We start from the raw sequence: 14,291 nt of genomic DNA on the forward strand, positions 1-14,291 counted from the left end.
GGCGGCGGGAGCGGCGCCCGCGGGGGGGCGGAGGGGCAGGGCTGGCACCGCCTCGCTGAGCCCCGACCCGCCGCTCTGAGCCCCCGGCATCCCCGGCATCCCCGCTCGGCCCCGGGGCTGCGGTGGCTTGTGCCGCCGGGGACGCGGGCGAGACAAAGGAGCCGCTCCCGGGCGCGGCGGGAGCTTCGGGACGCGGCGGAGCGCGCGTTCGAAACCTCCTCTTGTCCGCGTTGTCGCCTTTCCCCGGTCCCCGCGGGCAGGGAGGGACGCGAGGGGCGGCAGCAACAGTTGCGATCGCCGGGAGTGGTCGGGGCGAGGCTGGCGGCGGGGCTCGAACTTCACGCACGTCGAATCGCAGCAACTTCCCGTGCGCTTTGTGTTTTCAGCGTTTAGGCAGAGGCAGCGCCCCGGGGGCTCCGCTCGTTCTCTGTAACCCCCAAAGCCATCGCGTTTGTCTCCCGTGCGGCTGAATCCTAACTCCATCCTGGAAGAGCGCCTTAAGCCTAAGGAGTCTTTTCACGAGGGAAAGATTTGTGCCCTGGGGGGGTTAATAAGTCTTGTTAGCGTTAGTCTGTCGTGATTGTTAACATACGCTGCTGGTGCGTGAGAAGGCTGCTACAGAGGCAGAGAACATGAAAGTTGTTGTTAAATGATCGCTGTTAGGTGGTTTTCTGAGCCGCAAATTGAGATTTGGTCCTTAGGTGTTGGGTTTTTTGTTTTTTTTTTTTTTTAAAGACAACTTGAAGAACTGACACTTTAAAGAACCAAAAAGCAGTTTTAGGTAGCAAAGCATAGAGTGACGCTGGTGCTTGGATTTCATTGCATCTAAAAGGCTTTTCTGCAGTTTCCCCCTCCAATAATGCAGCTGGATGCTACGATGTCTTTTCAGAAGCTTGTGCTTTTCACAGAATGCCTTCCTCTATGGCAGTGCCTTGCTTCTGTTGTGCTCTCCACCTCCCAACAAGTTCTTTTATGTCGTGGACTAACGTTACAAAGCTTGGTCAAATTAACTTCCAATCTATTTTACTTTCATCAGTGAAATACTCTGGGTAAAAGTAATGTACTTTGAAGTTAGTTTTAGATCCATCTGGCACTCTTCTTGGATGTGTTTTTTCCTCCAGAGTAAGAAGACAATATGAAAATGCTACTTTTGAAACGCAAAACTCCGCTGCTTCTTTTTCTGTGATAATCTCTTTGTCAGACAAGGTGCTTTTAACCGGCCTTTTATCAGAGGGGTGGCAATTTTGAGGAAGTTCAGTATTGCCTGGGATGATTTATTAACTGTAGCAATTCACTTCCTTTCAGTGTTGAGCTGTTTTAAAAGTACATGTTAAATTTATTCAGAATGCTTCCTACAAGGAAAAAGGCTTTTATGGGCAGAATCGTGTTGAACTTCTGCCATAGACTCCTGAATGGGAGGGTTTTCTTTTACTTGGGAGAGTCCATGGTAGAAGTTCACAGGCATAGCTGGGTAGTTAAGTCACTTGGATTCTAATTTTGTGAGGACTTGTGTTGCAAGCAGGCATGTGCGTGAGCTGTTGCTGTGAATGGTATGTGTCATCTATATTTTACTTAGCACGATAGGGCTGAGCTGTGACAAGAGACCATTTATTACTGCATGTGTTGTGACTGTATCAAATCTAACAGTAAATTGCCGAGTTAAAGTCTAGTTCTTAGTACATGTTAGTGTAAAACCTCAAAATCTTCAGCCTTCTCTGTATGTTTGTGTCAGGAAATGCATTTTCGTTAAATCCTGCCTTAAGGTAAATAGTAGTTTCTCGCTCGACCTGTCACTAACCTTAACGTAAGCAATGTGAAAATTGGCTTGTCCGGTCTGGAAATTTATATAAAATTATCATGTTATCAAATGTTGACTTATGTCTGGATATTTTAATCGGAAAATAAACATACGTTCTGTGGCCCAAAGTGACACTGTTTTGGTTGGGGTTGTGTGGAGGATACATAGTTTGAGAAACCTGCATGATTTGTAAGAGGAGTGCCACAATTCCGAGGCTTTCTTTTGGGACCGAGAGCCTATGGAGTACTTTATATTTGAGAGTTTCAAATGAAACTTTCGTGAGGTTTAAATGTTTGTGTTGATGAGAATATTAAAATGCTGTAGCACTTGGACTCTTAATAGCTGGGCACTCTGCAAACAGGTAAAGCCTGTATCAGGAACAGTTTAGACTTAAATCCGTTAGGTGGATCACAAGGTCAGGTTTCATTCGCAAGTCTTCACTTGAGCAAATACGCTGTCTGCGTATCTTGGCACACTTCCCCTCTTGCAAACGCAAGATTGAGTACAAAGCTTAATACTTAAGTCTGCCATAGGATTTGTGCGGGTGGTTTGGTTAGCATAGACAGAGATTACACATATGAATCACTGCACTTGTGTGTTATTTACAGCGTTACCAGTTACCAAGCAGCCAGTCTTCCAGGAGCAATGTGCATGATGTTTAAGCAGGAGATCCTATCGTACTGTATAGGAAATGACAAGCCTGACGATGTGACCTTCACTGTGTGTATGCTCTGCCTTCTCTGAAGCTAGGAGAACTAGAGGCACAATTGCTTACCCTTTAGAAAAACTAAGACTGCAAATTTGTGTTTATCTTCTGAGGTGTAGTAGCTAGATGACCAGAGTGACTCTCTGTAATCTCTAAGACTTCTTCAGTATTATGAAAATACAATGTGCCTAAAACCTGCATTTTATATGCAGTGTGTTGGGTTGTACTTGGCAGGATGTACTCAAAAGTATTTCTTTTGAGAAATTTGATACTTTTCCTGCTCCACAAAATTGCAGCTTTTGGTTTGGTAATGCGGTTCCATTTAACTCTGTGAGTATAAAAAAACCTCATACACCTTTATTGGAATTGTGGCCATCATATGTTTTCTTTAAATCCATATTTTCATTCTTTTCCAAAAAACTGGCCCTTTCGGCATTTCACTGTCCTCAGCTGCCAGAATTGAAATAGTGACCTGTTACATGCACCTTGGGGAATGGAGAATGTGTTGGAATGAAGGCCTTGTTTTACTAGCATCAGTTAATTAGGAAATTAAATTGGTTTAGTTTATTTGAAATGCTTCTTGAGATGACCTAGGAAGGCAGGGGCAAAGCTATGTAAGGTTAAGGACTGAAAGCTGTGTCTGATTCGTGTCGTTGAAGGCAAGGAACGCTAAAGTATGAAAATGGTTTGAATGTATAGCAACTGTGTATTGCTGCAAGACCATGTTTAAATCTTCTAGGCTGCTGAAGCTCTTATGTGCCATTAAAAAGTTTTGTTAGTTCCTCCAGAATCTTCCCTATGCCCTAGAATCATAGAATGGTTTGGATTGGAAGGGGCCTTAAAGACCATCCATTTCCAACCCCCCTGCCATGGGCAGGGACACCTCCCACCAGATCAGGCTGCCCAAGGCCCCATCCAACCTGGCCTTGAACACCTCCAGGAATGGGGCACCCACAGCTTCCCTGGGCAACCTGTGCCAATGTCTCACCATTTTAATCGTGAAGAAATAATGTATGTCACAAGTGTATGCACACACTTTTAAGGTGAAGTACTTCTACGTACTCTTAAGATTTTTTTATAAATAACCAAGACTTAATATATTTGAGGTTATTTGAAAAAATGGTGATATTTTAGAAGTTTTCCATGAGGTTGAGGGTTGAAAATCTTTTGCATTTGTTTGTTCTTGTAGTAAATCATCAGATTTCTATCAGAATTTGTGCTGGAACTTGGTTTTCATGAAAACTCAAACACTTCTGGATTAGATTTAAGAAAAAATAGCACCATCTGAAAGATCCAGCAACTATAATGGTTTTCAATTTATAGCACATCTAAAATAATACAGGGTATGAAGTGTTTTCTTCTACTTCTGGGGAAACTGTTGTGAAGCCTTTTTCCTAATTAGGACCAAGTTCAGGAGCAGCAGAATAAAAATAGAGTGGCGGCTTAGTCTGGGAGGACGACTTATTTACAGCGATTTCCTTAGACACATCCCCACGTGAACCTAGATGCTTTGGTAACAACTGGAGAAGTAGTGAATGAAAGCAGTGTAACTTACAGCCTGAGTGAGTACTGAAATTGTTTGAATGCAGCCCTTCCTTGTCATTGCAGTGCCAGAAATGGGAGGTGGTTGGTGTATATTTGTTTGTGTGATGAATTAAGGGCTTCACAGAAGGCTTCAGTGCAACTTCTGAATGGTGTACAAATTAAATACAAGTGGGTTCAATAAATAGTTGTTACCAGGAACATTGTTTATTAGAACTGGAATCAATAAACCACGTGGAACTTGGACAGATACTTAATAATGACTCTTCTTTATGGACAATGTCATGAAAAGTGAGTGCATGCGTGCAGACATTTCTTGAGTTTAATTTAAATGACCAGCTTTGCTGGAGAATCATGTGGTTATTGAGGGGAGGACTGGAAATGAATTATCTCTTCAAAACAGATGTGTTTGTGTTCTTCATCTCTAACCCCCGATGATATGAAATGCTGTGTAGCAATCAAAGCATAACAAAGAAATTTAGGTAAAAGCAATACTACGTCAGTAGTTAAACACACCTATTGCTGATGCAAAACCGTTGAGTATTTGTTTTCCATTCTGCTTGGCATAAGAGCTCTTGTTCTAAATTTAGTGACAGAAGCTGCATATTCTGGGAACTTTTGATAGCTACTAGAGAGGGCTTTCTTAGATAAGGTATCCTTTACATTTTGTTACTTTTTTCTATTTGGAAGCTAACCTTTAATTAAAAATAGCATAGTAAGCTCTGAAGCTGTACTGGGTACCAATTAACTCAATTCAGTGCGTAAAGCCATGCTGTCTCTTAAGGTTTCCTGCTGTTTGCAGTGGATAAATATTTATGCTTCAGCAAGGCATTAGCTTCAACCTGATGAATAGTGTGTACAGCTTTAATATTTTTGTTAATACTAAGCACCATGATTCAGTACCATTACTAAATTTTATTGCAATTCCTTTATTTTAGAAAGGGGAGAAGAAGCCTGTTACACTTTACGCATGCAATGGCAAATTAAATCTAATACTCAATAATTAAGCTGTCTAGCAGTCTGAGTGTTATATGGAAGCTAGTGCTGGATAATATAAGGTCTTCATGAATGTCTGGTTAATGAGCAAGACTTGCTGGATCGTTGTGGTTTGTTTTCAAGCACTTTAATCTGTTTCTCATATGTAAAAAACCAATTGTTTTGTATTTTAATTTCTTTTTAATCTTACAGTATTTACTGTATTAAAAGAAATGACTGGAATACGTGTAAAGGCATTAAGTTGACTTAAAAAATGTTAAAAAACTGCATTCAACAGGTTTTTAAAGCCAGCTACCATCTCTCAAAATTAGGATACAGTGAGTATTTTCAAAGAATCCTATAATGTAGACATCTCTGTTTAAGGAAGCAGGCTATAGGATCTTCAAGTACAAAAGTGAAAGCTTTTTTCCTCAGTAACGCTCCTTCTCAGTGTTTGCTGCCTGAAGGAAATGGTGTTACTCTTCCAGAGTTGGAGTTAGTTGCAAATCAGACTGCAACATCATGTATTTTGTGTTAGGCTGATGAAGGGAAATTCTTTTGAAAGTGTGAGGAGGTGTGATATTAGGGGATTCCTTAGCTCTTGGTATTTAGTGCTAAAGCAGCAGTTTTATTTTCCTTACAGTAACTTTACACTGGATTTTGCTAGTGAAATTCTGAGTATTCTCCAGTTTGTGGTTAGCAGCACTTCTGGCAGGGCCAATTACTCTCTAGTCAGTTAAAATAATACCTTTCTTATTGCCTTTTTTTAGGTCATGCCAAAATGCCTACCTGCTTCATGTCACTTGCTGCAGACATGCTACAGCCTTTGTTCAGTTACAGCGTTTAGGCTTAACGCGTTGTAGTTTTCTGCTCACATCTCTCATGCTCCCAATTATATTGACCCCATATGTCAGGTCTTGCAAAACTAATAGGCTCCTGTATTTTTTTTTTTCTTGCTTTAAATTAAATTCCCACTGCAGCAGCCAGAGGAGCAGGTGAGACGCTTTTGATAGTAATTCTGCATGTCCACTTACACTTGCGTTCTGTACCTTTGCCAGTGCTGGTATAGCATTTACCAATTTCTGCCTGTCTTGAGAGAATGTGATTTACATTTAATGGTAAAACTGAGGAAAAAATTGCAAGTTTCTTTCCCCCCTGCCCTGTTTTCTCAGCAGCTTTTTGTGTCAGTACTGTAACTGAGGGATATTTTATCCACAGTGGTGGTGTGATGAGATACTATGCTTCAGACAATCAAATTTGTTATTTTACTTAGTGAAACACAACAAAGGGAACATCTGTTTTACAGACTACTTGATTATACTGCTTGAAGTATCAGAATTCTGTTGTTTCAGCTAGAAATGGTTGTTTTGTTGAATTTTTCAGTTGTGTGTGTAAATATAGCAGAACTCCTCTTCCAGCACTTTTGAGTCATGTTAGAGATGGAGTAGATTAGCAATCTCTGCTACTTTTAGGTTTTTTTTCTGCCTTAGTAACTTTTGTTTAGCATACATATTTTCAGTATTATTCTTTTTGTCTTATGACAGAATTTGAGTGTCTGAAGCATGGGCATTTGCACTGGTTAACAAGAGTCATTACTAGAATGTAATTGTATTTGTGCAATGATATTTTACACAAATTGTTACGGGCAAGCTGTAGCCGTACAGGGAAAACTGGTAAGGTTTTTCCACCTGAATCTTCACATAATCGGAGAAGATATCTAAACCGTGCACTTCCTTGGAATACTAAAGCATGCATTAATTCATTAATTCCTTAAGAAAGTAATGAAAGTCTTTGATTAATTCCCATTTTAATAGTATTTAAAATGTCTTGAATGTTTTGTCCTGTTCTGGTAAAGAAATGAATGACAGTTCATCTGTGTTCATGAAGTTGCAGCAATTCAGTGAAACAGTGGCAAGGACTGACTAACTTAACCATTTACAACTGCTTTTCAGTCTGGCAAAAGTCCTGTATAAATTGAGTAGCAGCGGTAGGATGTGGGTGTATGGACATGAAAAGGAAGAAGGAGCACCAAAAAGAAGGTGCTTCCTCTGCTTGTACAGTAAACAGAGGAACTGCCAGAAGTGTGAGTAGGAAGTTAAGTCAGTGATGAAACAGGATCCAGAAGGTATCACATTTACCCTTCAAGAAATTCCTTAAATATGTCTTTTGAATTTTAATGGCAGGTGTGTGATCTTTTTTGTGTCGTGCAGTTATTAACCCACGCCCACCAAATGTCATGCTGTTTGAAAAGTGGCCATTTGCTGAGATTGTATTTGTCTTTTACTCTCATGGTATAACTTGCTTTGCTCTTGGTTCATTCCAGCTCCTCTTTTGTGTGGGTATGACAGCTTCTTTTGCAGTCCAGAAGGACAATTGAATCCTGGGCTGCATCAAAAGAAGTGTGACCAGCAGGTTGAGGGAGGTGATTCTCCCCCTCTGTTCTGCTCTCGAAAGACTCCATCTGTAGTACTGTGCTCAGTTCTGGAATCCTCAGCACAGGTAGGACATGGATCTGTTAGAGTGAGTTCAGAGGAGGGCCATGATCAGAGGGCTGGAGCACCTCTGCTATGTCTGCAGGCTGAGAGTTGTGGTTGTTCAGCCTGGAGTAGAGAGGGCTCCAGGGACACCTTATAGCGACCTTCCAGTACTTAAAGGGGGCCTATAGGAAACCTGTGGAGAGGTTCTTTATCAGGGAATGCAGTGATGGGAGAAGGGGTAATGGTTTTAAGCTGTAAGAGTGTAGATTTAGATTAGATATTAGGAAGAATTCTTTTTACTGTGAGGGCACCAAGGCACTGGGACAGGTCACCCGGAAAAGTCATGGATGCCCAACCCCTGCAGGTATTCAAGACCAGGTTGAATGGGGCTCTGAGCAGCCTGATCCAGTGGAAGGTGTCCTTGCCCATGGCAGGGTAGTTGGAACTGAATGACCTTTGAGGTACCTTCCATCTGAAACCATTCTATGATTTTTTTTTACAAACATGTTGCTTCCTAGGGTTGTAAAGGTATATTGATCTTGTTCAGCTATGGTTCATTTGAGTCTATTGTGTTCCAAACATGTGTGTAGTCGATGACCAGTTTCCATGTGTTGGCATGATTCCATCTGCCATTCAAGTGACTTTTCAGTTGCCACTTGTAAGCAGAATACACTAAATCAAGTTCCGAGTTCATAGACTTCAGATTATTTTAGAAAAAAAATTTGACTACTTTGTTGATAGGTTGCAGAAATATTTTTCAGGCTCCAAATCACATAGTCTGTGCTCTAAACCAGGGCTCTGAGTTTGTAACTAGAAATTGAAGTACCGCTTGCATATTCTAGAAGTAATTCTAGAAATAAATGCACGGGAAGATCTTAAAGAACTCACTTAGAAATCAGGTCTGTCTTGAGCAGAAAACATGTTGACATTTCATGTTCTCATGAAACGTGAAAAGAAAGTGAATGCATGCTCTGTTATTTTTAATCTTAAATTGTTTTCTGCTGTTTCTGGGACATCCAGAACATTGACCTATCCCAGGATTTATGCCAAAAGTATAGTTTCGTGCTTGTTTCAAATGCAGTGTGGTAGCCTTTCTCAGCTAAAATTGGAAATGCTTTTAAAGGACAGTTCATAGTTGTGGGTACATGAAATCTTATGAATGCTCACAGATTCATGACTCGAGTCCAGGTTGTAGAGGGAAGTCTGAAATGGACATGTGTGACTGCCTGGTGAAGGAGGGTATGACTTCAAAGTGGACAGAATTCTTGTTTTCATGCTACTAATACTATTTTAAATGTTTTTAGAACATAACAACCAACTTGGGGCAAGTAAAAATAAGTTGCTTCTGAAGCATTTGTAACTTTTGCAAGCTAATTATTAGTATGTAGAACTCCTCACATTTTGTGGAGGCAGAAGGACAATTCAGTTGAAATGAAGTCCCAAGAGCTGCTACGAAATTTCTTCCTTGTGGGGCTTGTGTAGCATCTTCCAAAGTCAGTCTGGTTTGCAGGTAGGCTACTCTGCCTTTCAAATTAAATGAGGTGCAGATGCCTGGAATGGGGTTTGAAATAGACAGAATCTCCTGAAATCTCATTCTCAGCCAATGGATTTGGGAAGTTTTGGCCAAATGTGTTGCATTCTGAATGTTGCTACTAAAAAGTAGAAGGTGAAAAGTATTAAAAATAGAAGGTAAAAAGCCTGCTTAAGCTTCTGTCCCTGCTTTGGGAGCGGAGTCTTTTTCCTTCTGATAAGTCACTGCTAAACTACTTGTCAGATAAGTGCTTCTCCGTTTGCCCTAGCTGAAACTGTGTGTTGTAACTGTAGAAGGCACTGGGATCATGCCTTTAACAGTTGATGCTCAGAGATCTGCTCTACAGCCTCTGCTCGACTGTCCGCAGTGCTTTTAGGTCATACTCAAGCTATTGTGCAGCACCTCCTTATGCGTGGTTTACACCGAGTCCTTCCAAAAGCTGAATTACCTGACACCTTTCTTTTGATATGTGGCTGAAAGTTCTTAAGGAGCTCTAACTTGAGATGACTTGCAGTTTTCGCTTAAAAAGGAAAACTTGCGTTTTTTATTCAGTGTGCAGCAAACAGACTTCACAGACAGCTAGATTAAATAAATGACTACTAGTAAAGGTAGGCTACTGTAGCACTTGAGTTTGAGGAGGCATGGAACTAGATGCCACAGGAGTCCTACCGATGTAATGCTCTGTGCCCTTGAAAAGACTATTACTTGGTTCAAGAGTTGTATGCCATGCTGAAACGAGAGCTGCAACATAATTATTCTCTCTGCACAGTTTATTCTATTTCCCTCTTTGAAAATTAAGCTGTCTTTGGGTTTCAGGGAAACTTCCTGACTTCATAGGGATGTTGTGTCCTTTGGGAAACTAGGATGCATGAGATGAGTAGGTTTGCTTGGGATTCTGGAGAGAATATTTTTAAGTGGATGACTTCTGCAGTACAGCTTTCTGAGCATTCCTCGTGTACTGTGCTATCGCCTGCTCATAGATGTTCTTGACACAAGTTACAGGAGTGCTGATACACAGAAAACAGATGAAACTTCTAAAGTTTTCTAGTTTGTTCTTATCATGGCATAGAGAAGATACTTCTATTTTAATATTGTGGGATTGTGTGGCTAAAGCAAAAACTGAAAAAACTGTGTGGATTAGGTCACTTCTGTACTAATCTGTACTTCTGTACTAATGCTGGAGAGGACCACCAGTACACCACAACAGGGCAAGTGAGGGCGAGTACAAGTGGGGACAGTAAGGATGAAACTGGGTCTGTGGAATTAGTTATTCCAAGGACCAGTCAATCGAGAATAAACTCTCTTCCCTTTACGAGGGCTGAAGGTTCATCAGCCCAGCTGAAGTGCATTTACACCAATGCACGCAGCATGGGCAATAAGAAGGATGAGCTGGAAGCTGTTGTAGGGCAAGGTGACTATGATGTCATTGCCATCACAGAAACGTGGTGGGATGACTCACATAACTGGACTACAGCTATGTTGGGATATAAACTCTTCAGGCGGGACAGGGAGGGTAGGAAAGGAGGCGGGGTAGCCCTCTATGTCAAAGAGTGCTTTGATACTCTTGAACTGGATTACGGTGAGGACAGGATCGAGTGCCTATGGGTTAAAATCAGAGGAGCCCAAAAGAAAGGGGACTTTGTGATAGGAGTCTGTTACAGACCACCCAGCCAAGAAGAAGCTGCTGATGAACTCTTCTATAAACAGCTGGGGACAGTCTCTAAATCTCTGCCTCTTGTCCTTGTGGGAGACTTTAACTTTCCGGATGTCTGCTGGGAGTACAATACAGCAGAAAGGAAACAGTCTAGGAGGTTCCTGGAGTGCATCGAAGACAACTTCCTTGCACAACTGGTTAGCGAACCAACAAGGGAGGGTGCCTTCCTAGACCTGCTGTTTGTGAATAGAGAAGGTCTTGTTGGGGATTTGACGGTTGGAGGACGCCTGGGATTAAGTGATCATGAGATGATAGGGTTTTCAGTTCTAGGTGGGATTAAGAAGGGGGTTAGCAAAACAGTCACATTAAACTTCCAGAGGGCAGACTTTGGCCTGTTCAGAAGGTTGATTAGCAAAGTCCCGTGGGAAACAGTCCTTCAGGGCAAGGGAGCCCATGAGGGTTGGGCGCTCTTGAAAAATGAAATCCTAGCAGCTCAAGAGCAGGCCATCCCTGTGTTCCGGAAAAGGAGCCGGCGGGGGGAAAAGCCAGCTTGGTGGAGCAGGGAGATCTCAAGATGCGTCAATAAGAAGAAGAAGCTCTATGTGCTCTGGAGGAAAGGACAGGCATCTTGGGTGGACTACAGGGACAAAGTGAGATCGTGCAGGGAAAAAATCAGGAGGGCCAAGGCCCAACTAGAATTAAAACTCGCTAAGTCTGTGAAAGACAACATAAAGTCTTTCTACAAGTACATTAACAGGAAAAGGAGGACGAGGCAGAATATCCAGTCTCTAGTGGATGCAGAAGGAATAACAGTGACAGGGGATAAGGACAAGGCTGAGGTACTTAATGCCTTCTTCGCCTCAGTCTTTAATAGCAAAGGAAGTTGTTCCTTCTGTTTACAAATCCAAGAGTTAGAGGGGCAGATTGAGGCTCCCGTGATCCAAGAGGAGGCGGTTAGAGACTTGCTTGCCCAGCTAGACGCCCACAAGTCTGTGGGGCCGGATGGGATCCACCCAAGAGTATTGAAGGAACTGGCGGATGTCCTTTCCAAACCCCTATCCATCATCTTCCAGAGGTCCTGGCTGGCTGGGGAAGTTCCACTAGACTGGAGGCTGGCTGATGTTGTGCCCATATACAAGAAGGGTTGCAGAGAGGATCCGGGGAACTACAGGCCTGTCAGTCTCACCTCAGTGCCAGGGAAAGTCATGGAACAGGTAATCTTGAGTGCTATCATGAAGCACATGCAAGACAACCGGGTGATCAGGCCCAGTCAACATGGGTTTACAAAAGGCAGATCTTGCCAAACTAACCTGATCACCTTCTATGACAAAATCACTCGACTACTGGATGGGGGAAAGGCTGTGGATGTAGTCTTCTTGGACTTCAGTAAAGCCTTTGACACAGTTTCTCACAGCATTCTGCTGCAGAAACTGTCAGCCTCTGGCCTGGACAGGCGCACACTCTCCTGGGTTGAAAACTGGTTGGATGGCCGGGCCCAGAGAGTGGTGGTCAATGGAGTTAACTCCAGCTGGAGGCCAGTCACAAGTGGAGTTCCTCAGGGTTCAGTACTGGGTCCAGCCCTGTTCAATGTCTTTATCAATGACCTGGATGAAGGCATTGAGTGCACCCTTAGCAAGTTTGCAGATGACACTAAGCTGGGAGGAAGTGTCGACCTGCTGGAGGGTAGGGAGGCTCTGCAAAGGGATCTGAACAGGCTGGACTGCTGGGCCGAGACCAATGGGATGAGGTTTAACAAGGCCAAATGCCGGGTCCTGCACTTGGGGCACAACAACCCTATGCAGCGCTACAGACTGGGGGAAGAATGGCTGGAGAGCTGCACGGAAGAGAAGGACCTGGGGGTGCTGGTTGACAGCCGACTGAACATGAGCCAGCAGTGTGCCCAGGTGGCCAAGAAGGCCAACGGCATCTTGGCTTGTATCAGAAATGGGGTCACCAGCAGGTCCAGGGAGGTTATTCTCCCTCTGTACTCAGCACTGGTGAGACCGCACCTTGAGTACTGTGTTCAGTTCTGGGCTCCTCACCACAAGAAGGATGTTGAGGCTCTGGAGCGTGTCCAGAGAAGAGCAACAAAGCTGGTGAAGGGGCTGGAGAACAAGTCTTATGAGGAGCGGCTGAGAGAGCTGGGGTTGTTTAGCCTGGAGAAGAGGAGGCTGAGGGGAGACCTTATTACTCTCTACAACTACCTGAAAGGAGGTTGTGGAGAGGAGGGAGCTGGCCTCTTCTCCCAAGTGACAGGGGACAGGACAAGAGGGAATGGCCTGAAGCTCCGTCAGGGGAGGTTCAGGTTGGATATCAGAAAAAAATTCTTCACAGTAAGAGTCATTGGGTACTGGAACAGGCTGCCCAGGGAGGTGGTCGAGTCGCCTTCCCTGGAGGTGTTTAAGGAACGGGTGGATGAAGTGCTTAGGGACATGGTTTAGGGAGTGTTAGGAATGGTTGGACTCGATGATCCAATGGGTCCTTTCCAACCTTGTGATTCTGTGATTCTGTGATTCTGTGTAGTATTAGCACATTGTTCCCACTTACACATGTCATTTTTGTTGTTTCAGTTATGTTTGGTTAAGCTTGTGGTTGTGCTCCCTTTAATGTTACTTTAATTTAAATTCTCTTTCCTTATAATGCATATAGTTAAACCTTGACTTTTTTTTGTGTCTGTTAAACATAACTGTATTAATCGAGAATAAGTAAGAACATACTTTAAGGCAAGATTTTTCAACTACATGTTTTTTATTTTATCTAAGACTAGGCTGTTTATATCTGTTCATTCTTAAGGATTTAATAAGGTGTAAACAATATTGTGTGCATGGAGTAAAACAAAAGAGGAAGCAAATATATTCTGGCTCCTAAGAAAAACAATTTTGAAAGTAATAGCTCTTACTTTATCTCCTTATAATGAATGTAGCTGTTGGTATGTTACAGATGATAGAAAAGGCACCACTTGAGGACGCACTGCAAATGAAGTAGCTTGAAAGAGAGTAAGGCTTCTGTAAGCTGGAGAATGGAATGTAACCAAAATAAGTTGGCTTACAGGTAGTTTTAACTAACTCTGTGGTTAAGAGTATGGCAGTTGTACTTACAGTGTGGTTTTGTGCAGACAGCAGCAAGGAAGAAATAGTAAAGTGGATTAAAAAAGAAACTCAAGCTGTGGAAGTTACTTCATCTTACTTCTGTTTGGCATTGTGCTGCTAGGGCTGCTTTTGTATTGCTTTAACAATGTAAATCTGACTTACCATGGCTTGGATAAATTCAAGTGAATATATCAATGTGTAAACCCATATCTTAGTGAGTTGTTTAACCGGCGTGAGTCATCTGGATGTCTTAAAAGAGTTATCTCCTTGCCGGTTAAGGGCGAGGTTAGTTGTGTACAAAGGTGGTTTGTAATTGTTGTTTGCCGATCGGAAGTTGCGCAAATATAATTGCCAGGAGTCAATGATCAGGATTAAAATCTTCAAAAGCCTATGCTTAGAGGGATCCTACCATCTGCTCAAGACTTTTTAGAAAGCTTCATCATGAATGTTTTGTGTTTATTCCCTTATGACTGTTTGTCAGCATTGTAGATGGTCTTATGATTTCAACTATGGGTGGTT

General features: G+C 42.6%; 1 protein-coding gene across 5 annotated transcripts in view; it reads left to right on the plus strand.

The window, feature by feature from the left end:
* Nucleotides 1-14,291, plus strand: part of HYCC1 (hyccin PI4KA lipid kinase complex subunit 1) — a 54,982-nt gene that overhangs the window by 10,769 nt on the left and 29,922 nt on the right. Inside the window, exons 1-2 of one of the 5 annotated variants that reach the window (XM_054058632.1) lie at nt 8,160-11,897; nt 13,624-14,122. The exons of 3 other annotated variants lie outside the window; for them this stretch is intronic. In XM_054058632.1, coding sequence (XP_053914607.1) covers nt 10,398-11,897; nt 13,624-13,668 — 1,545 coding nt within the window. In that variant the 5' untranslated portion in view covers nt 8,160-10,397 and the 3' untranslated portion in view covers nt 13,669-14,122. Of the gene's footprint in view, nt 1-8,159; nt 11,898-13,623; nt 14,123-14,291 lie in introns of those variants that run through there. One more of the 5 variants, XM_054058631.1, reaches the window with a different exon arrangement.

The sequence above is a fragment of the Cuculus canorus genome, chromosome 2 (assembly GCF_017976375.1).
Source record: "Cuculus canorus isolate bCucCan1 chromosome 2, bCucCan1.pri, whole genome shotgun sequence".
In the NCBI taxonomy this organism is placed as follows: Eukaryota; Metazoa; Chordata; class Aves; order Cuculiformes; family Cuculidae; genus Cuculus; species Cuculus canorus.